The sequence below is a fragment of the Coregonus clupeaformis genome, chromosome 34 (assembly GCF_020615455.1).
Source record: "Coregonus clupeaformis isolate EN_2021a chromosome 34, ASM2061545v1, whole genome shotgun sequence".
Classification (NCBI taxonomy): domain Eukaryota; kingdom Metazoa; phylum Chordata; class Actinopteri; order Salmoniformes; family Salmonidae; genus Coregonus; species Coregonus clupeaformis.
The window spans coordinates 4,060,722-4,087,056 of NC_059225.1; the positions used below are offsets into that span (position 1 = coordinate 4,060,722).

General features: G+C 43.7%; 1 protein-coding gene across 1 annotated transcript in view; it reads left to right on the plus strand.

Annotated features, from left to right (window-relative positions):
* The window catches only part of LOC121549653 (sodium channel protein type 4 subunit alpha-like), a 212,548-nt gene extending 207,731 nt beyond the window's left edge, over positions 1 to 4,817 (plus strand). Inside the window, exon 28 of the mRNA XM_041861442.2 lies at positions 1,700 to 4,817. Within this exon, the coding sequence (XP_041717376.2) occupies positions 1,700 to 2,952 (1,253 nt within the window). The 3' untranslated portion in view covers positions 2,953 to 4,817. The remainder of the gene's footprint in view (positions 1 to 1,699) is intronic.
* Positions 4,818 to 26,335: the final 21,518 nt, after the last annotated feature.

Consider the following 26,335-nt stretch of genomic DNA (forward strand, 5'->3'; position numbering starts at 1 on the left):
TCAGTCTCAGCGGAGGGAGAGGGCAGCAGACTGGGGGTCCGTCTCTCAACGTCCCTCCTCTCCCATTCCTCCACTGACACTGACCAAAAAGGGACACCGTCTTCCAGTTGATGGCAAAACTCAATACGCACCGCATTATTTCTGCCTCATGTACTAATTCATGTTGTTACTCCTATGAACAGAGAAAGTGAAGTATTCATTGATATAAAAAAAGACCCAAGCTGCTAATAATAACAAGGCAAGCCTATAGGGATACACTTTCCTACTCATTCATTACTGCTGCAGCGCTTGTTGTAGCGCTGAGTGGAAATAGGAAGAATGCGGATTTTATGGCTTATAAAAGTGTTGAATACAAAGTGTTGACAGTGCTGAGTAAGAACTTAAACATGAACTCACTCATAAAAACAGCATATCTTTGCTGTATTCGTTGACAGTCTATCTCTAGTCATGGTTTTAAACGTTTTGAAATCTCACAGGACAGCTGAATCGGGTGCACCTACCGCTAACAGTTTTACTTGACTGTGTTTGGCGATCGACTAGGAATGCCTTGGAGATCGACCAGTCGATTCGCAATCGACCGGTTGGTGACCACTGATCTAGAAAGTTGACTGAAATTAAATCTCGTGCTTCTCTCTGTGGGCTGATATTTCTGCGTGGCAGTCCCGGGGAGCTGCTCGGCAGTCTCGGGCTACTGCGCGCACGCGTGCAGCTTAGAGGGAACATTGGTTGTTTGATTCCCACGGGGGACCAGTATGAAAAATGTATGCACTCACTACTGTAAGTCGCTCTGGATAAGAGAGTCTAATACATGTAAAAAAAATGCTAAGGAACACATTTCAGAATCTTAATTGTGTTTTGCAATGTACCTTGGCCATCACGTCTGTCATCCAATATTTTTGTATTCATTTGGCAAGGTTATCTATCATGTCAATCAATTCATTGATAGTAAGTGGGGCTATATCTGATGAACCAGGGGCACTCTGTGCTTAGGTAATAGCCTCTCTCTATTCAGTATCCGCCAAACTGATTTTCCTTTCTGCGACCATATATGTTCTGCATGGCCCTGATGGGGAACTAAAGCAAACCAAAGGGCCAGCACATAGGTTGAATCTAAATAGCCGTCACCATGCTAAATTACATGCGTGGGCAAGGATGCCTCTGTTGAGGTGAAGGTAATTGTAGCAATCGGGGCTGTCAGCGGGGGTGATTTGGGCATGATTGAGGTGCTGCATCAGAGGGTTGTGGTTGGTGGTTGGTGGGGGGCTGGGGGCTTAACGTATGGCTCCAAAGGGTGACTCCCAACCCCCCTCCCCAATCAATAACTCAGGTGCGACCTTCCTGGTCCATGGGAGAGGAGGGACACAAATCAGGGACTGATGGTAAAGTGGTCGTGGAGGTGAGAGGGATGGGAGGCAACTTGAATGTCATTTGAAGGCAGGCAGACCCAGTAATAGTGGAAGCCTTTATCATGAGCTCATTGGTGAGTGGGTCTGGGGAAGCTAGAATTTACATGAAGGAGAAGGAAGCTGAATAGTGATAGCAGGGAGACTCTGTACTTCAGCTTAATTCACTCCTGGTTACCAATAGTCAACCTAATTCCATAAGATATTGTGTACATAGTGTGTGAAAGAGCTGGCCTACTGTTAATGATGGTCTATTAGAAGTACATAAATCTCATGTTTTTTCCCCTATCTTCCAGGTATCGTTCTCGCTGACATCATAGAGAAGTACTTTGTGTCGCCCACACTGTTCCGAGTCATCCGATTGGCCAGGATCGGACGAGTACTTCGACTCATCCGCGGAGCCAAAGGAATAAGGACCTTACTCTTTGCCTTAATGATGTCCCTTCCCGCCCTGTTCAACATCGGCCTCCTGCTCTTTCTGGTCATGTTCATCTACGCCATCTTTGGCATGGCCAACTTTGCCTACGTCAAGAAGCAGGCGGGCATCGACGACATGTTCAACTTCGAGACGTTCGGCAACAGTATGATCTGCCTGTTCCAGATCACCACATCGGCGGGCTGGGACGGCCTGCTCAGCCCCATCCTCAACAACTCTCCGGAGGAGTGCGACCCCAACCTCATCCACACAGGCACCAATGCCCGGGGCAACTGCGGCAACCCTTCAGTGGGCATCACCTTCTTCGTCACCTACATCATCATCTCCTTCCTCATCGTGGTCAACATGTACATCGCCATCATTCTGGAGAACTTCAGCGTGGCCACCGAGGAGAGCACTGAGCCGCTGAGCGAGGACGACTTCGAGATGTTTTACGAGGTGTGGGAGAAATTTGACCCGGAGGCCACGCAGTTCATCGAGTACACCAAGCTGTCAGACTTTGCCGACACGCTGTCGGAGCCACTGCGCATTGGCAAGCCCAACAAGATCAAGCTGATCTCCATGGACCTACCCATGGTCAGTGGGGACAAGATCCACTGCCTGGACATTCTGTTTGCCTTCACCAAGCGTGTGCTGGGTGAGTCAGGAGAGATGGACGCTCTCAAGCAGCAGATGGAGGAGAAGTTCATGATGGCCAATCCGTCCAAGATCTCCTACGAGCCCATCACCACCACGCTGAGGCGCAAGCAGGAGGACATGTCGGCCGCTGTCATCCAGAGGTGCTACCGCCGGCACCTGGTGCGGAGGCAGATGAAGCAGGCCTCCTTCCTGTACAGATCAATGCAGATCAATCTGACGCAAAGCTCCACGGACAAGAGGGGCACCACCCTGGAGAAAGAGGGCCTCATAGCCTCCATGATCAAGGAGAACTACGGGGGGCCTGAGATGGAGCTGATGGAGACCCTGTCCTCCACCTCCTCCCCGCCGTCTTACGACAGCGTCACACGGGCGACTAGCGAACTTTTCCAAGTTCTAATTCTAGAACAGTCCAGGAACAGTGACCTAAGCTTACATTGCCCTGCCCCCGACAGAGACCGCGAGACATTTCTGTAACAGCGACTAGGAAATGCTTTTTTCTCTTTTTATTTTGTTGTTGTTGTTGTTGTTTACCGAATGTAAAATAGCTCAAATTACCCTGGTTTAGTACATGTGGTTGTGCAGAGAAACTGCTAGGGGTTTTCATAGAGAAAAGGCAAACTATTTGTTTATTTTTGGTGAACATGCTTTGTGGGAGTACACAAAGGGGCCGTGTGTAAATCCTAGATTACCTTTGACCCTGCTCATGTCAACATTGCTTCACAGTTAATATGCATGAATAACCTCTGCAGGGTCAGGACAATTATATAAATGATGTGATAATCATTTATTACACTAAAAGACATACAGTTTATCAATATTTACAAAGTATGCCTGACCGTATGAGTTCATTAAAGTTATTGCTGTTATTGGTGTGATTCCTTATGATAAACAGTTTTCAAACTGTGAGATGTGAGAGGAAAAACAAAGGGATACACATTTTCATAGTAAAGTATAACTTTGTTGATGTTACCAGTCTTTCATAGCAGTACAATTATTACTATTTTTGATATTTTTAGAGTAAGAAAATAAACATGACCTCTTCTGAATTGGAGTCGCTTACCATGAAAGGGAATTATTCCACACTGTAACAAGACGAAAGGGGCAAGTAATAACTTTTCACATTAAAAGAACGCTGTATTTGACCTGTTTTGACATTAAAGATATCCCGGGGCCCTTGCATATTAGTTCATTTTTCATTCATAACGATCTGGTCCTAGTTTACACAAGGCTAAGAAGCAGTACGGTAACCAAGATGAGTATGTGACAATCAAACCTACATCTCAAGGTTACGATTGACAGATGTCTTCTTTTTTTTTCTCCATAACTTCTTTAGGACTAAAACTGCCCAAATGGCTGCCTATTTTATGAGCATCAGAGATCCTATTCACTTTTAGATGGGTGGATAATCGTCCTATTTATTTATTATTTGAAGTATTTGCTTTGCATGTTTTATGAATGCATCATATAGAAATGTCACGCTCAAGGCTGAAAAACAATAATTTATTATAAACTGTCTTTAGCAATAATTTGCTACTTTTAAGGGAGTTATTTGTCAGATAAAAGTGTCAAAGTTTGTACAGCATTTTTTGTTGTTGCTTGATCTCTACAGACCATTTAGCTTCTCTTGGTTACCCATAGATTACTCTCGACTATAGAACTGATACCGGCACATATGGTTTCTATTCAACTAGAATAATAAAGAACACACCGTTCAACTTTAATATGATATACTGTATATTTTCATGTTATGGTTGCAGGTGTGTTGAAGGGCTGTTTTCTGTAGCAATAGATCCAGTATGTGCCTGGTATATACAGTACCCCTGTCCTGTTTCTAAATGGACCTCTACCCACATCGTTGCCCCTTTAGATGCCATGGTGTGTGACTGGGATCACACTGCTATTTATCAGTGTCTACGGGGACTTTTCTAAAGAGATTTCTGATTGCATGCTTTGTATCGGGAACATTTGGGGAAATGTTTAAAACTCGGTTGCGGTTCTATTCGTTGTTGTGGGGGGGGGGGGACATTTTTACACAAAAACGTCATGGCGAAAAGTAAACTCTGCACATCTCTGTCATAAATGTACTGTTTTCATCGTAACAAGAACTGCTTCATCATAAAAACGTCCAAGACATGAACAGACAATGTTTATTTTCATTCTTATAAACTGTCAGAAATGCAGTAGCCTATAACAGGTATCGTCTCAGCAGTCTGTAGATAATGGTTTTACATTTCTCACTGCTCAACCACAATGCAGTGCCTCAGTAAAGCCCACATTGCAGTAAATATTATTTAGAAATACATTTTAGTACTTTCAGTTGAAGTATTTGTTTGTACTTTGCAAACACATGCCTCTGTATATAAGATAACGACCTCCTGTGAAATAAATGAGAAAGCCTACTGATTATTCTTTTGACTTCAGAGTCACTGATTGAGCTTTTCTGGCAGAATGGAACCACCGAGAGTGTCCCAAACGTGTAAACTCATCCCATCTGGGCACTCAAGGCAGGCACAATCAAAACACTCCAGGCAGGCACAATCAAAACACTCCAGGCAGGCACAATCAAAACACTCCAGGCAGGCGCAATCAAAACACTCCAGGCAGGCGCAATCAAAACACTCCAGGCAGGCGCAATCAAAACACTCCAGGCAGGCGCAATCAAAACACTCCAGGCAGGCGCAATCAAAACACTCCAGGCAGGCGCAATCAAAACACTCCAGGCAGGCGCAATCAAAACACTCCAGGCAGGCACAATCAAAACACTCCAGGCAGGCACAATCAAAACACTCCAGGCAGCCGCAATCAAAACACTCCAGGCAGGCACAATCAAAACACTCAAGGCAGGCACAATCAAAACACTCAAGGCAGGCACAATCAAAACACTCCAGGCAGGCGCAATCAAAACACTCCAGGCAGGCACAATCAAAACACTCCAGGCAGGCACAATCAAAACACTCCAGGCAGGCGCAATCAAAACACTCAAGGCAGGCACAATCAAAACACTCCAGGCAGGCGCAATCAAAACACTCCAGGCAGGCGCAATCAAAACACTCCAGGCAGGCGCAATCAAAACACTCCAGGCAGGCACAATCAAAACACTCAAGGCAGGCACAATCAAAACACTCTAGGCAGGCGCAATCAAAACACTCCAGGCAGGCGCAATCAAAACACTCCAGGCAGGCACAATCAAAACACTCCAGGCAGGCGCAATCAAAACACTCCAGGCAGGTGCAATCAAAACACTCCAGGCAGGCACAATCAAAACACTCCAGGCAGGCGCAATCAAAACACTCCAGGCAGGCACAATCAAAACACTCCAGGCAGGCGCAATCAAAACACTCCAGGCAGGCGCAATCAAAACACTCCAGGCAGGCACAATCAAAACACTCCAAAGGATTTGAAAGAAACAGATACTATTTGATCACAGCTCTGGCATATGGTACAGTATTATACAAGCAATCTTCATTTTGGCAAATGAGAGTGACGTTACATTGAGAAGAATGCGATAGATTGTTGTGTGACGCCGCAGAATGAAGAAGACGTTGGCACTTGACATGCAGAAGGAATGCAGCATCGTGCTACAGTAGAACATCAACTCAAGTGACCTACTATGATGTAGGTCATGGCTGTAAATAAGTATCACGTCTCTAGTTGCCCACTGGGCACAGACGTCAGTTCAACACGTAGTTTTTACATTTGGTTGAGTTGTCAACTAACGTGAATTGGTATTTGGTATTTTATTAGGATCCCCATTAGCTGTTGCGAAAGCAGCAGCTACTCTTCCTGAGGTCCACACAGAACATAAAACATGACATAATACAGAACATTCATAAACAAGAACAGAACGACATACTGTACATTTAAAAATGGCACACAGCCTACATATCAATACATACACACAAAATATCTAGATCGTGATATCAACACAAAATGTCACAATTTCATTGGATTTAGATTAAAAGTAAAACATTTAAATTAAAAAAAGCCCTTATGTTGATTACTTTTTGAAAATCCAATCAGTTTTCTACGTTGATTCAACGTCATCACGCTGATTTTTGGGGGGTTGAAATGACATGGAAACAACGTTGATTCAACCAGTTTTTGCCCAGTGGGTGGTTACACTAGGAAGATTGGCTACTGAAACGGAAACCACACCTGGGCTAGAATGCAGATGGTACCAACAACCCACAAAAGAGATAATGTAATTTGGATTCAGTTGGGTTAATTCTGGCAACAGTAATTTGGTAATGTATTTATTTTCAAACACAGATTGAAGGGGACCTAATTAGGCTAGGCCTATTTGCATTGTACTGTGCATATTGTTATGTGCAGCAAGAAGGAGACATTGAAAATGGATCCTAAACCTGTTTTAGAGCTCAATCCAATCAAACTTGAAAGCAGTATTTATACTGTAGCATATAAATATACTGAACAAAAATATAAACGCAACATGCAACAATTTCAACGTTTTACTGAGCTACAGTTCATATAAGGAAATCAGTCAACTGAAATAAATTCATTGGGCCATAATCTATGGATTTCACGACTGGGCAGGGGCGCAGCAATAGGTGGGCCTGGGAGGGCATAGGCCCACCCACTTGGGAGCCAGGCCCACCCACTGGGAGCCAGGCCAATCCAATCAGAATTAGTTTTTCCCCACTAAAGGGCTTTATTACAGACAAAAAGAATCCTCTGTTTCATAAACTGTCCGGGTGGCTGGTTTCAGACAATCCCGCAGGTGAAGTAGCCGGATGTGGAGGTCCTGGGCTGGCGTGGTTACACATGGTCTGCAGTTGTGAGGCCGGTTGAACGTACTGCCAAATTCTCTAAAACGATGTTGGAGGCGGCTTATGGTGAAGAAATGAACATGAAATTCTCTGGCAACAGCTCTGGTGGACATTCCTGCAGTCGGCATGCTAATTGCACACTATCTGAAAACTTGAAACATCTTTTGTCATTGTGTTGTGTGACAAAACTGCACATTTTAGAGTAGCCTTTTATTGTCCCCAGCACAAGATGCACCTGTGTATCTATACCTGATCATGCTGTTTAATCAGCTTCTTGATAAGCCACACCTGTCAGGGTGATGGATTATCTTGGTAAAGGAGAAATGCTCACTAACAGGGATGTAAACACATTTGAGAGAAATAAGATTTTTGTGTGTATGTGTGACAAGTACTGAGGATGCGAAGAGGCAGGACGCAGACGCAGGAATCAACAATGTAAAGGTTTACTTAACACTGAGCAAGAGAACAACAAAGCGCGAGTACACGGCAAGATATATGTCCCGTATAGCTCAGTTGGTAGAGCATGATGTTTGCAACGCCAGGGTTGTGGGTTTGATTCCCACGGGGGGGCAGTATGAAAAAATAGATAAATGTATGCACTCACTAACTCTGGATAAGAGTGTCTGCCAAAATGTAAAAAATGTTTTTTTTAAAGACACTAACAATCACACACAACACTGAACAGTCCAGGGATATATAGGGGTGGTGATGAGATGATGTGGTGCAGGTGCGCTGGAGGTGATTAGGGTGCGTTGTGGTGCGCGTAGACCGGTGGCTCAGAGCGCCCGGGAGGAGACGTGACAGTATGGAACATTTCTGGGATCTTTTATTTCAACTCATGAAACATGGGTCCAACACTTTACATGTTGTGTTTATATTTTTGTTCAGTGTATATATGTTTTTCCTGTTGTCAGAAAAATCATAAAATGGTTATCATCTAATGTAATGCCAGAGGATGAAGCTGAGGTTCTCTGAGGATAAGCATGCACATCTGTCGTTACTGTAAAAATAAGAAAAAAACTGTAGATTTTGTTCACACGTCACTGCTTATGGTTTTCGGAGTGTGGAAGGGCAGTGATTTTATACTGCAAGACATGGCAGAAACATTTCCATGGCAGGTTTGACTGAATTCAGCCCTAAGTCTTACGGCACACGGCCTGAGCTTTAATTGTGTAAGTGTGTGTGTCCAATTATGTGTGTGAGCTTATGTACATGCACTTGTGTGTGCTTCAAGAGTATATCTACTGTATACATTGTGTATTGTGTAATGGGTATTGTGTATGTGTGTGTATATTTTTGCTTGTATGTGTGTGTACTCATGCATGTGAGTGTGTATGTGGAGTCCACCATGCCATGGCATGCAGCGTTGCGTCGGTGAAGCAGGACGGAAGGCGGAGCAATGCTGCTGGCTCCGTGATCTGATGCTTTCAGATGGGTTCTGTGCCGTGGAAGCGGAGCAGATCGACTTTGACACCTGGACGCAGGGCAGGAAGGTCCCCTTCTGTTGAGGGCGTTGTTTAACAGCACATTGCCCTGGCTCCACTTCTTCTCTCTGCAGTGGATCCAGCCAGGGATTCACTGTTTATGTTTACCTCATATAAACGATTACCATTATTATTTTAATATTTTGTATATGAATGTGTATGACTAGTAATACAGTATGTACACTACCGGTCAAAAGTTTGGACACACCTACTCATTCAAGGGTTTTTCTTTATTTGTACTATTTGTTACATTGTAGAATAATAGTGAAGACATCAAAACTATGAAATAACACATATGGAATCATGTAGTAACCAAAAAAGTTTTAAATAAATCAAAATATTCCAGGTGAAGCTGGTTGAGAGAATGCCAAGAGTGTGCAAAGCTGTCATCAAGGCAAATGGTGGCTATTTGATGAATCTCAAATATAAAATATATTTTGATTTGTTGAACACTTTTTTGGTTACTACATGATTCCATATGTGTTATTTCATAGTTTTGATGTCTTCACTATTATTCTACAAAAATAAAGGAAAACCCTGGAATGAGTAGGTGTGTCCAAACTTTTGACTAGTACTGTATGTAAAGAATACAGAGAGCATACAACTGATATATCAGGCCTATAACAAATATGTCGATGTGCTCTTGAGGAAGGCACGTAACCCTAATTGCTCCAGAGTCTCAGTCAATAATGGCTGATCCCAGGCTCTGACCCCACTCTCTGAGGGTGTGATTTTTCTTCTTCGTTCAAGTGGTATACACAGTAGCAGTTAGTTTTTCCTAATCTATTTTAACCAAAATTCATATTCTATTTTAATCTATCAGGCAGATGGAGTTGACCGTTTATGGTTGTGACCATGGTGATTCCAATATTCCAATATTCCAATAGTTTGTTTAAATCTATCAAAAGTAGAGACCATGAGTGGCCTTGTTGCACTACATGTAATGAGGACATGAATAAGGGGTCCTTATGTTATAGCTGACCCTGCTCATTCCTGATTAATTCAGGATTTTAGACAAATCTGACAGAGTTCACCAAATCTCCGGACACATCTTTTAGGAATGAGAGAAATATTTTTAAAGTCACAGAGGGCTATTGCAAGAAACTCTATACGATAATTTTCCAGTTAATATCCATTATTACCACTGCTACACCTGGCTATCAGCAGAGCCTTGTCTGGCAGCGAAACAGTTCATTCAGCCTCATTTACTGCCTTTTAAAAAAACATAGCTGATATGGCTGACTTGCTTAAATAAAATGTGGTTTCTACTGACAATTGAGACGTAGAAACTATGGCATAAGGGAACGATGAGCGGATAATTTCGCCTAAGACATTAAGGAGCGAGCTAAGATGGACGTAGTCAATATAACTATTTTTTCAGCACTTTTGAAATGTACAGTGACAGAATAAAAAACATAGGCCGTTCTTACAGTATTTTCCCTGTACACCAAGTCAGAACTGTAGGATAAATAAAGGGGGCATATCACCTTATTGTGCTGTGCTCAGTTGAACAGGAAGGTGGCGCGACGGTCCTTCGTGAGCAAATTTGGTCATTAAACTTTGTCATCAAAGTCTGGCATTCTCTGGATTTATGGTGCTTTCAAGACAACTGGGAACTCTGAAAAAAAAAAAAGGTTGAATCATGACGTCAGTAATCTTCAGGTCGGAGCTCTAGAAAGAGGTCAGAGTTCCCAATTTGAAATTCCGGGTTCAATGACCGTTCAAAACGTATTTTCTCAGTCGGAGCTCGTTTTTTTTTCAGAGTTCCCAGTTGTCTTGAACTCACTGAAGTCTGAGATTTCCCAGTTTCCAGTTTCCAGTTGTTTTGAACGCGGCATAAATTATGCTGGATTGACAGCATGGCCAATGTATTCAACCTTTTCTGGCCCATGGTGTTGCATGTGAATGTTTATCCTTTTAAGCTTGGAAAAGAGACCCTTAAACCCAGACTTGGACCACACACCCTCTCCACTGAATAGCAGGCTAGTGATTGCTTTGCAACGCTTGCAGTTAGCCACTGATTCCTTCCAAACCACTCATTGTTGAATTTGTGATTTCTAACTTGTTGTGTAATGTTTACGTCCAATGGCCGATGAGCACCGATATGTTTTATCTATAATTTATCTTCATATGACAAGGACTGAAAAGGATTTGCCAGTAGATTGTCGACTTGATTCATGACGATGACTGCTTGTCTAGTTTGCTAGTTAAAATGTTGTTTTTGCTAAACAGGTGGGTCTCAAAACAGGTGGGGCTCTGCATATAGCCGTGTGAAGTAGTTTGAGGGTGAGCACCCTCAGCACCACTACTTCCTGTGGCTATGTGCTAGCTAGCTAGTTAGCTATGGACTTATAAGGTGTTCATTTACTATCTGGGGGACCTGACATCTGGGGGTTTGGGGGCACCCAAAGCTTGTGGGCCCCCCTGCCGCCTTGTATGGGCTGTGGGGCTGTGTGCTACGCCAGTGGGGAGGAAGCCACTGTAGACTATAGAGACGCACCCCAGTAGTAAAGATTTGATGGACTGGCTGTGCCGTAATCTGACCATGGTCTGACCCTAAAATGACCCTAATCTGATCCTGGTCTGAAATGTCTAAATGCCCGGAGAACATCGACATATGTCTCTGTGGGAACTGAGTGAATGTACACGACACACTCAACCACTGGCAGGACACACACACACACCCCCGCCTTATGGGAGAAACGTAGCCTAGCCGTGCCAAGTGACAGACAGCGGCGGAAATGTTGACGTTAGCCTGGCATCCAACTCGCTGTATGTCCTCATCAATGTCGTTGGGAAGGAAGTTGCCTTGATGTCTTCTATTAGATTAGTGTTTGTACATGAGAGAGACCAGGTCTCATCTGAGGACAACATCCTATAGAAAGCCACAGTCCTTCAGTTTACTCAACTTTATTTGACTATAGGTGAAAGAAAATGATAAAATAATTCACCTGAATTAATATCGTTCCCCCCTGTCTTATATCTTATGATCTGAAAGTAAAAACTGACCCTAGATCAGCCCTCATAGACATTAGACAACGGTTAAAACGATATCAAGTTCTAAGCACGTGCAGGACCAAGCTGTTTCCTTGTAAACATGTACAAAATCACAAGTTATGAGACACTTTGTGCCCTGGACTAAAATATATTTTCAGAATGATTTTTAATCCAGGACTAGGCTTAATTTGGGTCCAGGAACGGGCCCTATCAATTATGTCTGACATATATCTGTGTGTTATATAAACACTGCCCATGTAGTCGCCTCACCTGAATGTTCGGTGGTCCCCTCGGGTCGTGTCTGTCATTAAAACACAGTGACAGTTGTCACTTTGGCTCAGTGTCTACCATGTGTGTCTTATGGTTAAGACGTAATGCTTATTACCATACCTGCCCCGGCTCATTCCTATCAATCACACGGTGCTGTCACACACTCTGGACACGTCGCTGCCACAGCACGAGTAAGGACTATGTATCCTCGTCATGTCAGGTGTTTGAACATCCCCCCGCCACCACCCACTCTTCTCACACACAACACATACATGGATATGTAACCGGCTTCAAGGTATAGAATAGCTATAGTGTAACAGTATAGCTTCCTCCCTCACCAGCTCACACTGAGACTAGATCTTGGGTCGTCAGTCATGCAAAGACGTGACTCTTAACCAGCTGCACCACAGAAAAGCTGGCAATTCGATGGCATGGGTCGGTGGGGGTATTTCAACCTGAGGAGTGAGTTTAACCAATCGGCAATGGGGGGCATGAAGGGGCTCAGCGGACATTGCGGAACATCACAGGGCTGAAATGTATCCCCACCTGACATACCAACAAGTCTTTCATGCAATTCTACATCATTTTACATGACTGGAGACAAGCAGAATACTTTTTAATACCACAACAGAGCATGACAACGAATGAGCGCATCCTGCAGCACTAGAGACTATACAGGCTATTGTTAAAAAGGAGGACAGTCTAAGTTTGTAACAGTGCTAAAGTTGTCTATCAACTGTAAAAAATGTGCGCAACAGAACCAGTTACAACTGAAGTATCTGATCATCAATGAATTAGAGAAAAACAACAGGTTTTTTAACACAGCAGCTGCATATCATCAGGTAGGCCTACAGTATATGATATTTTTTTCATTTGGGAAAGTATCATTTTCTAATTTATTCTATTTTATTCCATGATATTGTTGTTACAAAATAGATTTATTTTGACTTTGATTATCACATTGGAATTTCAGCGCATCTGCTAGGCTAAATTATCAAACTAGGCATGCATAACTCACCGCATTATCCTCAAACCAAAGACAGGCCAAACTTGTATTTCTAAAAGTGAATTCAAAGGCACTGTAGAATAGTCACTAATATGTAAATGTGATATTTCATGTTTTTATTTTACTACGTTTGCAAAAAATTCTAAAAATCTGTTTTTGCTTTGTCATTATGGGTTATTGTGTGTAGATTTTAAATCCATTTTAGAATAAGGCTGTAACGTAACAAAAGGTGGAAAAAGTCAAGGGATCTGAATACTTTCCGAATGCACTGTGTTTCTTAAATGGCAGGCTATAGCCTTGAAATAATAACACTATAGCCTAAATAATTCATTGTCGTTCCTTCTTAGGCTAACTGGCTTGCTCCTGACTGATTTAGAGTTAGGACAGTATGTTCTTTAATAGCCTGTTGAAATGTTGAACGTCAATTGATAGTGACAGAATCACACATTAAATGTTCTTTAACAAAAGCCACAATTCCCTCACATGCCCCCTGGTTTTAACTTAACACACCAATCCCTTTGCTGACACTGAGATATTTAAGGAGTGCATGATGACTGAAGGAACTGGCTGACAAAATCTATGGATAGTAGACTATAATTTTGTCTATCAAACAGGCAGTGGTGTAAAGTACTTAAATAAAAATACTTTAAAGTACTACTTAAGTAGTTTTTGGGGGTATCTGAATTTTACTTTAATATTTATATTTTTTACAACTTTTACTTTTACTTCACTACATTCCTAAAGAAAATAATGTACTTTTTACTCCATACATTTTCCCTGACACCCAAAAGTACTCTTTACATTTTGAATGCGTAGCAGGACAGGAAAATGGTCCAATTCACGCACTTATCAAGAGAACATCCCTGGTCATCCCTGCTGCCTCTGATCTGGCAGACTCACTAAACACAAATGCTTTGTTTGTAAGTTATGTCTGAGTGTTGGAGTGTGATCCTGGCTATCCGTACATTAAAAAAAAACAAGAAAATTGTGCCGTCTGGTTTGCTTAATATAAGGAAAATACCTTTAGACTTTTACTCAAGTAGTATTTTACTTGGTGACTTTCACTTTTACTTGAGTCATTTTCTATTAAGGTATCTTTACTTTTACTTAAGTATGGCAATTGGGTACTTTTTCCACCACTGCAAACAGGTAGGCCTACCTGTTATTTCTTGAATAAGAAGAAATAGGCTCCAACACAAAGCCCTCTTTTTGTGGTTAGCCTAAAGTCAAATTAAAATGAAGACTGTTTAAATTAATCATAGGCCTTCTCGAATTAGCCTACTTTCAGCACCCATGCGCTGTCCATCTCCACGGCTGCCGCTTCATAGTAATGCAGTTATGTAAATTAATCGAATATGGCTTATTGTGAGGTCAATAACTCTGATAAATAGCTTCATTATGGGCAACGAAACATGCTGTTTTTTTATTAAAGTCAATTATAGCAGTAGCAAGCTTACCTCCCGTCCTCCCTTTCGTCTTCGAGCTCTCCAACTGAACTGAACAGTAGGTCTAGTCCTCATGCACAGATATTGCAGTTTTTTTTACAAATAAAACATTCTTTTCAGAAGAAGCCTTTGACTCGCCTCCTGCAGTGCCGCTGTACACAGCACAGTCATTGGTTAGGCAGCACAAAAGGGTTTACATCAGCAAGAGCAGGGCAGGCCAGGGCTCATGATTGGGATAGCCAATCCATTGCAGTGTGTAATACAGTGTAGGCTAGTTTTATATACACAAAAACTCGGGAAGGAAGTACATTTTCTTAGAAATATAACTTTGCCCTTTGCTTCCCGAGCATGCTCTTCGTATAGCCTAGGTTTATAGCCTATAGTATAGGCTATGGATCATTTTATTGAGACCACACTAGGCACACTTGATATTGTGCACCCAGCTGAGAATCGGGGATGAGGGGCAGCGTCCGTGCACACATCGAGATACAGTGCATTCGGAAAGTATTCAGACCCCTTAACTTTCTCCATATTTTGTTACAGTGAGGGAAAAAAGTATTTGATCCCCTGCTGATTTTGTACGTTTGCCCACTGACAAAGAAATGATCAGTCTATAATTTTAATGGTAGGTTTATTTGAACAGTGAGAGACAGAATAACAACAACAAAATCCAGAAAAACGCATGTAAAAAATGTTATAAATTGATTTGCATTTTAATGAGGGAAATAAATATTTGACCCCCTCTCAATCAGAAAGATTTCTGGCTCCCAGGTGTCTTTTATACAGGTAACGAGCTGAGATTAGGAGCACACTCTTAAAGGGAGTGCTCCTAAACTCAGCTTGTTACCTGTATAAAAGACACCTGTCCACAGAAGCAATCAATCAATCAGATTCCAAACTCTCCACCATGGCCAAGACCAAAGAGCTCTCCAAGGATGTCAGGGACAAGATTGTAGACCTACACAAGGTAGGAATGGGCTACAAGACCATCGCCAAGCAGCTTGGTGAGAAGGTGTGATTATTCGCAAATGGAAGAAAAACAAAATAACTGTCAATCTCCCTCGGCCTGGGGCTCCATGCAAGATCTCACCTTGTGGAGTTGCAGTGATCATGAGAACGGTGAGGAATCAGCCCAGAACTACACGGGAGGATCTTGTCATTGATCTGAAGGCAGCTGGGACCATAGTCACCGAGAAAACAATTGGTAACACACTACGCCGTGAAGGACTGAAAGTGTTTGGAGGAGGAGGAATGCTGCCTATGACCCCAAGAACACCATCCCCACCGTCAAACATGAAGGTGGAAACATTATGCTTTGGGGGTGTTTTTCTGCTAAGGGGACAAGACAACTTCACCGCATCAAAGGGACGATGGATGGGGCCATGTACCGTCAAATCTTGGGTGAGAACCTCCTTCCCTCAGCCAGGGCATTGAAAATGGGTCGTGGATGGGTATTCCAGCATGACAATGACCCAAAACACACGGCCAAGGCAACAAAGGAGTTGCTCAAGAAGAAGCACATTAAGGTCCTGAAGTGGCCTAGCCAGTCTCCAGACCTTAATCCCATTGAAAATCTGTGGAGGGAGCTGAAGGTTCGAGTTGCCAAACGTCAGCCTCGAAACCTTAATGACTTGGAGAAGATCTGCAAAGAGGAGTGGGACAAAAATACTTTTTTCCCTCACTGTACATTACAGCCTTACTCTAAAATGGATGTAAAATAATAGTAATTGTCATGCCCTGACTCAGGGGATGCTTAAATGTTGAGTCAGGGTGTGAATATTCTTTGTTGTATATATTCTAGGTTGTATTTCTATGTTTGGCCGGGTGTGGTTCCCAATCAGAGGCAGCTGTCGCTCGTTGTCTCTGATTGGGGATCATACTTAGGCAGCCAGTTTTCCTGCCTGTGTTGTGGGATCTTGTTTTGTGCTCGGTGAGTTTGGCTTGTGTGTATAGCCTTCCGACGTCACGTTTCGTTTATTGTTTTGTCGAGTGTATATTAAGTTTAAATAAACATGTTTGCATATCACGCTGCGCCTTGGTCCGTCCCGTCTATGAACGAACGTGACAGAAGATCCCACCAGACCTGGACCAAGCAGTGTGCGGAGGAGGAGCAGAGAGGATGGACTTGGCAGGAGATAAGAGAGGATCTGGCAAGGAAGATGGAGGCCCTGAAAGGGATCAGGGTGGAGAGGCAACCCCAAGAAAAATTTTTGGGGGGGGCACACGTTGTGGACGACGAGGCAGCAGGAGGCCGCGATAGGGCGGATCTGCTGGTTAGGAGAGGAGGCCACCAGATTACGGGGGCTATTGGTTCAGAGGGAGCAGGAGGTATTCGGTCAGAGGGAGGCGCTACAGGAGGCTAGAAGGGAGAAGGAAGGTGTAGAGGCACGGCGAGAGGAGCTGGTTAGGCAGCAGAAGGAGCGGGGGTTAATAAAGGAACCCAGTCCTGCTCCTCGCACCAAGGAAGTGGTGCGTGTCGCCAGTCCGGTCCGGCCCGTTCCTGCTCCCCGCACCAAGCCAGTGGTGCGCGTCGCCAGCCCGGCCCGGCCTGTTCCTGCTCCTCGGACCAAGCCAGTGGTGCGCATCGCCAGCCCGGCCCGGCCTGTTGCTGCTCCTCGCACCAAGCCAGTGGTGTGTGTCGCCAGCCCGGTCCGGCCTGTTCCTGCTCCTCGCACCTAGACAGTGGTGCGCGTCGCCAGCCCGGCCCGGCCTGTTCCCGCTCCTCGCACCAAGCCAGTGGTGTGCGTCGCCAGTCCGGCCCGGCCCGTTCCTGCCCCTCGCACCAAGCCTGTGGTGCGTTTGTCCAGTCCGGCACGGCCCGTGCCCGTTCCACCGGTGCCTTGTCCTGCACCGGTCAGCTGCTCCACTCCGGAGACAGAGCAGTCCGCTCCACCGGTGCCTGTCTAGTTCCGGTCAGCTGTTCCACTCCGGAGCCAGAGCAGTCCGCTCCACCGGTGCCTGATCCAGCTCCGGTCAGCTGCTCCACTCCGGAGCCAGAGCAATCCGCTCCACCGGTGCCTGATCCAGCTCCGGTCAGCGGCTCCACTCCGGAGCCAGAGTAGTCCGCTCTACCGGTGCCCAGTCCAGCTCTGGTCAGCGGCTCCAGTCCAGACCATGACGTCAGCCCCTCTCCAGGTTCGGGGTCTCCCACACCAGGGTCCAGACAGGGCCTGGCGTATCGTGGGAGGAAGGAGAGGGAAAGTAGCGCGCCGAGGTCCAGACCAGACCAGGGGCGCAACAGGGAGGCAGAGAGTGAGAGGTCGTCACGCCCCGAGCCGGATCCGCCTCCGAGGCGGAATGCCCACCCGGTCCCTAACCTGTTATGTTTATGTTGTGCGGTCGGATAAACTTGCTTAGTTGAATATACCAAAAACGATTTAGTCCATTCAATGTTGCTAAATGTTTTATCAAGGGAGGCCATATGCTTGCTGGCATCAATCAATTAAATGCTACGGCAGCAACATGTTATATTATTTTGGAACAGACAGCATCAGATACATGGGCAACACATACTGAGACAGAGGGGCGCTGTTTTCCTTGCTCTGATGATTTCTCTGGTGAGATTCAGTCACTTGCGAATTGACGGAAAATTATGAAAATGAAAACACAGAGACATAAGATACATTATTTTATATATATGTATATCTTTTTTTTTTGTTAAATATTTGGGGAAGCCTGGCTTCCCTTGGCAGCCATGAATACTCATCACTGGAAACAGAGGCTGCGAGAAGAGCCCTGTGGCTTCAAGCTATTCGGAGTGGGAGACTGGGAAATGTGGGAACCCGGTGTCCAAGGAGGCTACACGTAGCTATGTGTGTGGAAAACATTTCATCACAGGTAAGACATTAAACTTGTTCAGTATACTCACTCCACTCACTACTTGTAGCTGTATAGTCAGTTTGTTTGTGTAGTTGGTCTTGGCTAGCTTAATGTTCAAGGTCGGTAGCTAGCTAGAACTCACTCACGTGACTGCTAGCACCATCATGAAAATGGGCATGAGCAAAGCCCTACTATATTACGTTTTTCTAAGTAGTGAGAACGCTAGGGAGCAGGCAATGTTGAAAAGTAATCTTTAGACATGTTGTACTTTTCTTAAATATAGTTTTATAATTGATTAAAACAAGCAGAAAACAAGAAAATTGTGTTTGAAAAAGGTCAAGTTTTTGCTGTGAGCCAACGGAGTAACCACAGGTTGTTTTCCCCACAGGTGGGCAGGGCCACTACGTTCTATTTAATACCGACTGGCACTATGGCAGAAAGGCCAGTCTCTTTGGCACATGACATGGAGTACAGGGAGTGGATTAGCTAAAGAGACTGGTACCCAGGTTAGGGACTGTCCGCCATTAATTCAGAGTTTTTTTTTTCATTTTCGCTGCGCAGCAAGGTGTTATGGGATAGCCTTCCCGGCAAAGGATATATGGGATTGGGACCGTTCTTATTATACCTCAGTGATTGGGACATACCAATTTTGACGTACTGCCTAGAAATTCTACCTCAAATGGCAGCATCCTTATTATCATCGTTAAACCATCAATACGCACTAAATTCACCTGCACAGCTGATCTCAATTGCAACTGTTATTGGTCACCTCATTACCGCTCCCTAAAAGATACTTGCAACCAAAGTCTTTCAAGAAATGTTCGCCCTCTGGCTGGTATAGTCATCGCAACAACGTAGTCCTTTTTGAATAGACTAAGGGCAAGTTATCTACTTTCCGTACAATAGAAATGAAGTATTTCCTCGTTTACCATGGAAAACCTACTCTGGCAATTTACCCGACACTGTATGAGTGGAAACTAATGTTGGTGTAGCCTACTGACTGTTATTTTATTTGTTTCCTATTTATGTTATCCAACAGTGTCTGGAATGGTATTTCGTATCAAGATCAGGGGTAAAATAACCCTAAGACTGTTCATATTTGAAATGTGTAACTACATCAAGTCAATCTGGGGATTGAGTTACACTGAACAAAAATATAAACGCAACATGCAACAATTTCAAAGATTTTACTGAGTTACAGTTCATTTAAGGAAATCAGTCAATTGAAATGAATTCATTAGGCTAAAATCTATGGATTTCACATGACTGGGAATATAGATGTGCATCTGTTGGTTACAGATACCTTTTTAAAAAGGTAGGGGCGTGGATCAGAAAACCAGTCAGTTTATGGTGTGACCACCATCTGCCTCATGCAGTGCGACACATCTCCTTCGCATAAAGTTGATCAGGCTGTTGATTTTGGCCTGTGGAATGTTGTCCCACTCCTCTTCAATGGCTGTGCGAAGTTGCTGGATATTGGCAGGAAATGGAACACGCTGTCGTACACGTCAATCCAGAGCATCCCAAGCCTGCTCAATGGGTGATATGTCTGGTGAGTATGCAGGCCATGGAAGAACTGAGACATTTTCAGCTTCCAGGAATTGTGTACATGGGGCCGTGCATTATCATGCTAATGGCGGTGGATGAATGGCACCACAATGGGCCTCAGGATCTCGTATCTCTGTGCATTCAAATTGCCATCGATAAAATGCAATTGTGTTCGTTGTCCATAGCTTATGCCTGCCCATACCATACATGTGGTCTGCAGTTGTTAGGCCAGTTGAGCGAGACAGTGGGATAGAGAGAGACAGTGGGATGGGGTAGTGGGTGGGTATATGGGAATGGAGAGAGAGCGAGACAGTGGGATAGAGAGAGACAGTGGGATAGGGTAGTGGGTGGGTATATGGGAATGGAGAGAGAGCGAGACAGTGGGATAGGGTAGTGGGTGGGTATATGGGAATGGAGAGAGAGCGAGACAGTGGGATAGGGTAGTGGGTGGGATAGAGAGAGACAGTGGGATAGGGTAGTGGGTGGGTATATGGGAATGGAGAGAGAGCGAGACAGTGGGATAGAGAGAGACAGTGGGATAGGGTAGTGGGTGGGTATATGGGAATGGAGAGAGAGCGAGACAGTGGGATAGAGAGAGACAGTGGGATAGGGTAGTGGGTGGGTATATGGGAATGGAGAGAGAGAGAGAGAGAGAGACAGATGAGATTTGGACTGGTAAACCACCAGTTGTGCCTCTCACAGCTGTGTGTGGAAGACAGACAGACAGTGAACCCTGGAAAAGGGGCTATTTGGTGGGAGTGTTTGTCTCTCGACCAGGGCACTAAAATATCCAAATGAACTAGCGTCTAACAGCAGACCGACAGTGACAGGGCGAGGACATTAGTACTGCACATTTTGCTGGCACTGGCACCATGAGTGTCTCGGGCTGACTTTCTTATTGGAGTCAGCAGTGCCTTGAGGACCGCATCCTTATACGGTGTGTGTGTATGTGTGTGTCCTGTCCACCACCCAGGGATTTATGGGTAGGAGGACCATTGTGGGGGAAGGGGGAGTTGTGGGTTGGGTGAACATTGGGCAAATGTTGTCCTGTGCTCTAGCCAGAAGCTGGGGTGCAGTTGGCTAGTCCTGGCAGGCACTTAGTCTGGGGCTTGTTTGCAGAGTCAATGATGAAACCAACATACACTACTTTTTATTTTTTTTATTTCACCTTTATTTAACCAGGTAAGCCAGTTGAGAACAAGTTCTCATTTACAACTGCGACCTGGCCAAGATAAAGCAAAGCAGTGCGATAAAAACAACAACAACACAGAGTTACATATGGGGTAAACAAAACGTACAGTCAATAACACAATAGAAAATCTATATACAGTGTGTGCAAATGTAGTAAGTTATGGAGGTAAGGCAATAAATAGGCCATAGTGCAAAATAATTACAATTTAGTATTAACACTGGAGTGATAGATGTGCAGTAGATGATGTGCAAATAGAGATACTGGGGTGCAAATGAGCAAAATAAATAACAATATGGGGATGAGGTAGTTGGGTGGGCTAATTACAGATGGGCTGTGTACAGGTGCAGTGATCGGTAAGCTGCTCTGACAACTGATGCTTAAAGTTAGTGAGGGAGATCACGGCCGGTTGTGATACAGCCTGGAATCGAACCAGGGTCTGTAGTGACGCCTCAAGCACTGAGATGCAGTGCCTTAGACCACTGTGCCACTCGAGTAACAGACACATCTCAACGTGAATCAGGCCTTCATGGTCGAATTGCTGCAAAGAAACCAGTACTAAAGGACACCAATAAGAAGAAGAGACTTGTTTGGTTTAAGAAACACGAGCAATGGACATTAGACCGGTGGAAATGTGTCCTTTGGTCTGGAGTCCAAATTTGAGATTTTTGGTTCCAACCGCCGTGTCTTTGTGAGACGCGGTGTGGGTGAACTGATGATCTCCACATGTGTATTTCCCACCGTAAAGCATGGAGGAGGAGGTGTTATGGTGTGGGGGTGCTTTGCTGGTGACACTGTCTGTGATTTATTTAGAAATCAAAGCACTCTTAACCAGCATGGCTACCACAACATTCTGCAGCGATACGCCATCCCATCTGGTTTGGGCTTAGAGGGACTATCATTTGTTTTGCAACAGGACAATGACCCAACACACCTCCAGGCTGTGTAAGGGCTATTTTACCAAGAAGGAGAGTGATGGAGTGCTGCAGCAGATGACCTGGCATCCACAATCCCCCGACCTCAACCAAATTAAGATGGTTTGGGATGAGTCGGACCGCAGAGTGAAGGAAAAGCAGCCAACAAGTGCTCAGCATATGTGGGAACTTCTTCAAGACTGTTGGAAAAGCATTCCAGGTGAAGCTGATGAGAGAATGCCAAGAGTGTGCAAAGCTGTCTTCAAGGCAAAGGGTGGCTATTTGAAGAATCTCAAATATATTTTGATTTGTTTAACACTTTTTTTGGTTACTACATGATTCCATATGTGTTATTTCATAGTTTTGATGTCTTCACTATTATTCTACAAAGTAGAAAATAGTCAAAGTAAAGAAAAACCCTTGAATGAGTAGGTGTGTCCAAACTTTTGACCGGTAGTGTAGGTTGGTTAGAGGTTAGAGTTGGTTAAGAGGGGAGGTTCGAGTTGGTTAAGAGGGGAGGTTCGAGTTGGTTAAGAGGGGAGGTTAGAGTTGGTTAAGAGGGGAGGTTAGAGTTGGTTAAGAGGGGAGGTTAGAGTTGGTTAAGAGGGGAGGTTAGTGTTGGTTAAAAGGGGAGGTTAGAGTTGGTTAAGAGGGGAGGTTAGAGTTGGTTAAGAGGGGAGGTTAGAGTTGGTTAAGAGGGGAGGTTAGTGTTGGTTAAAAGGGGAGGTTAGAGTTGGTTAAGAGGGGAGGTTAGAGTTGGTTAAGAGGGGAGGTTAGAGTTGGTTAAGAGGGGAGGTTAGAGTTGGTTAAGAGGGGAGGTTCGAGTTGGTTAAGAGGGGAGGTTCGAGTTGGTTAAGAGGGGAGGTTAGAGTTGGTTAAGAGGGGAGGTTAGAGTTGGTTAAGAGGGGAGGTTAGAGTTGGTTAAGAGGGGAGGTTAGAGTTGGTTAAGAGGGGAGGTTAGAGTTGGTTAAGAGGGGAGGTTAGAGTTGGTTAAGAGGGGATGTTAGTATTGGTTAAGAGGGGAGGTTTGAGATAGCACACAGCATGGAATGCTCACTCGACAACAGCTGGCCACACAGCTGGCCACAAGTTTACAGGACCTACTGTACATAAAGTGATTATAATTCTATGATATTCAATTCTATTCAATTCTATTCAATTCTATTCCAGACATGTAATTATATATTATTATGGCCGCAGTGATTAGGTTTGAATAGTATTTACTCCTATTGAATAGTACTGTATTTAAGTTGAGGGTTTTGTTTAAATCCATTATTATATCAACATATCACCACATAAAATATCAAGTCAACGAAAGGCATTGTGGATTGAAGATGTAACTAAAAATAAAAAAATAAAAACTACAACATACAAATGACCATTAACTTGAACTAAAACTGTGTGTGTCAATGCAAAATCCTGACTAACACTGCCACCCCCCACCAGTCACTGCTGTGATGAGGCAGAACAGAGCAGTAGTCAGACAGCACAGGGGTCTCTCTCTCTCTCTCTCTCTCTCTCTCTCTCTCTCTCTCTCTCTCTCTCTCTCTCTCTCTCTCTCTCTCTCTCTCTCTCTCTCTCTCTCTCTCTCTCTCTCTCTCTCTCTCTCTCTCTCTCTCTCTCTCTCTCTCTCTCTCTCTCTCTCTCTCTCTCTCTCTCTCTCTCTCTCTCTCTCTCTCTCTCTCTCTCCTTCTTCTTCTTCTCCTCTCTTCCCCCCTGCCTCCCTCCCTCTCTCCATGTGTTCAGAGATAAGCGTGGGTGGGTCCCGGGGGAGCGGTGTGTTGCTGTATGGCGTTGCCATGGAAGGCCCGGTCCTGATGAGGTCTCAGGATGGCCCGGGAAGATGAGAATGTCCCAGTGGGAGGATCTGACCTCACTCTCCTGTTTGTCTCCCGTCGTACACAGAGATGACTACGAACCACACCATTCACACATACATACATGTACATGCATGTGTGCATACACACACACACACACACACACACACACACATACACACAATAAGCACAGGCACATATGCAGGTCCACACATGCACGCCTGCCAACACATGCCCACAGCCATACAGATAAGTACCTTATACTGACAGAGAATGGTATCCCTCACTAACAGCAAGACACTGTTCAATCAAACTTCTGCAAACTGACTCATTAGTCTGACATTTTGATGAAACAAAAAAACTGTGCAGTTGTCACAACAGACCTCATCATTACTTCAAACACTCAACGTGGCTTATATTGAAACAGTTGTGCAACGGAAGTTTTGTGTCAACTGTCACATTCTGAACCCAAATTAATGTTTGCTGCCCTGGGGTGACCATACAGAGAACTGTATGGTTTGTTGAGGATCTATAGATGGACTATAGACTACTTTGTTGAAAATGATGAGATATACTGTTGAGATGTGACTGAAAGGCTAAAGAAATGCTATTGAAATGTTGTTGATTGGGTTGAGCATAACGCATCAACCATGTTACCTTTAGATAGACAGGCTAGAAATGTTTTAACGATTGAATATTTTGTGTGAAGCTTCCATTCAATTACCCCTCCCTGTTGCGCACAACAAGCTTCCATTTCCCCTGTCACAAGGGGATTTATGGCTGATTTAACCTCTAAATGTCTAAGATTTTGGGGGGGGGGGGTGGGGTGTCTACTAAGCTAACATATGGAATTGTTTTAAGATGGTCATACCATGGATCTTTTAGATATTTCACAAAAAATGTAGGACCCCTGTATGTATAAAAAAATATATAGAAAAAAATGATCTGATAAAATATTGAATTTGGCCTAAACTACTATAGCCTGTAGAAATTGCATTGAATAACATATTCATAAATGGCAAAAAAAAGACAGTCAAAAAATTAAATCATAAAGAATAAGGTTTTGAAGTGTCTGTCACATATCTATGAGATATAAGAACACTCAGGAAATACTTTCGTTTTTTTGGGACACATATTTAACCCCTTTTTTGTTGGCACAAAACTACCTCCATACAGTACTTCCATTCATTTGTATGGGTTACCTTCCGATCAGTCACGTGACAGTTGTGAGGGTCGTAGCGCAAAAAACTGAGAACACCATCGTGTTCATGAGAGTCTCATCTTTCCATAGAGTCTCCTGGTCTGACAAACAGCGCTGTAGCTCTGCCACTTTCCACTGCCGATGCGGAAGGCCGACACAGCCGGATGTGATGGCTTGAGACACAGCCCATGCAAAAACAGACATCTGTAGCTTAAACTGACAGATTTTGATGGGGATTTGTTTATTTTGTTAACCTCATAAGGATCGGACCCTTTTCTTCAATTTTCACCTAAAATGACATACCCAAATCTAACTGCCTGTAGCTCAGGACCTGAAGCAAGGATATGCATATTCTTGATACCATTTGAAAGGAAACATTTTGAAGTTTGTGGAAATTTGAAATTAATGTAGGATAATATAACACATTAGATCTGGTAAAAGATAATACCCCCCAAAATGTTTTGCCATCATCTTTGAAATGCAAGAGAAAGGCCACAATATAATATTGCAGTTTAGGCTCAATTTTGATTTTGGCCACTAGATGGAAGCAGTGTGTGTGGAAGCTTTCAGATTGATCCAGTGAAGCGTTGTAATACTGGACTATTTTGTATCAACTCTGCCCAAATGTGCCGAATTGGACAATTGATATATTTTCAAGTACATAACTATAGAGAACATACAAAAATGATATGGTAATACAAAATGTAAGTTTACACACTCCCAGGAATGTCATACATGATGGATCATTAGCTTATACACTAACTTTCACACATCTAGTCGGCCGGACGGGGTGGGTGTGGAGCCAGAGACAGCAAGGGTTCAAACTGTGGAACCCAGTTCCTACATTTGAATATAAAAATGAATTTTATCAAACCAAACTATGCTACATTTTAATCTCTGGGACCCTCAGGATGACAAATCAGAGCAAGATTACTGAATGTAAGTACATTATTTACTTTCAGAGGTGAATGTATCAAACCAGTTGCCGTGATACGTTTTTTGTTGTTGTGCACTCTCCTCAAACAATAGCAATGGTATTTTTGTCACTGTAATAGCTACTGTAAATTGGACAGTGCAGTTAGATTAACAATAATTTAAGCTTTCTGCACATATAAAACATGTCTATGTCATGGAAAGTTTGCTGTTACTTACAACAGTCATGCTAATCACATTAGCGCACGTTAGCTCAACCGTTCCATATACGGGACACCGATCCTGTAGAGGTTAATTACATCTGCCATAAATAGACTCTTAAGGATTTATTTAAGATGAAATCGTCAAGCCTGTTACGGTCAACCCTGTTACTTTATTTGGCACTTAATAGGCACTTACTATAGTAATTCTATTTAACCTCTTGAGATGGGAAACATGTTTTTATTG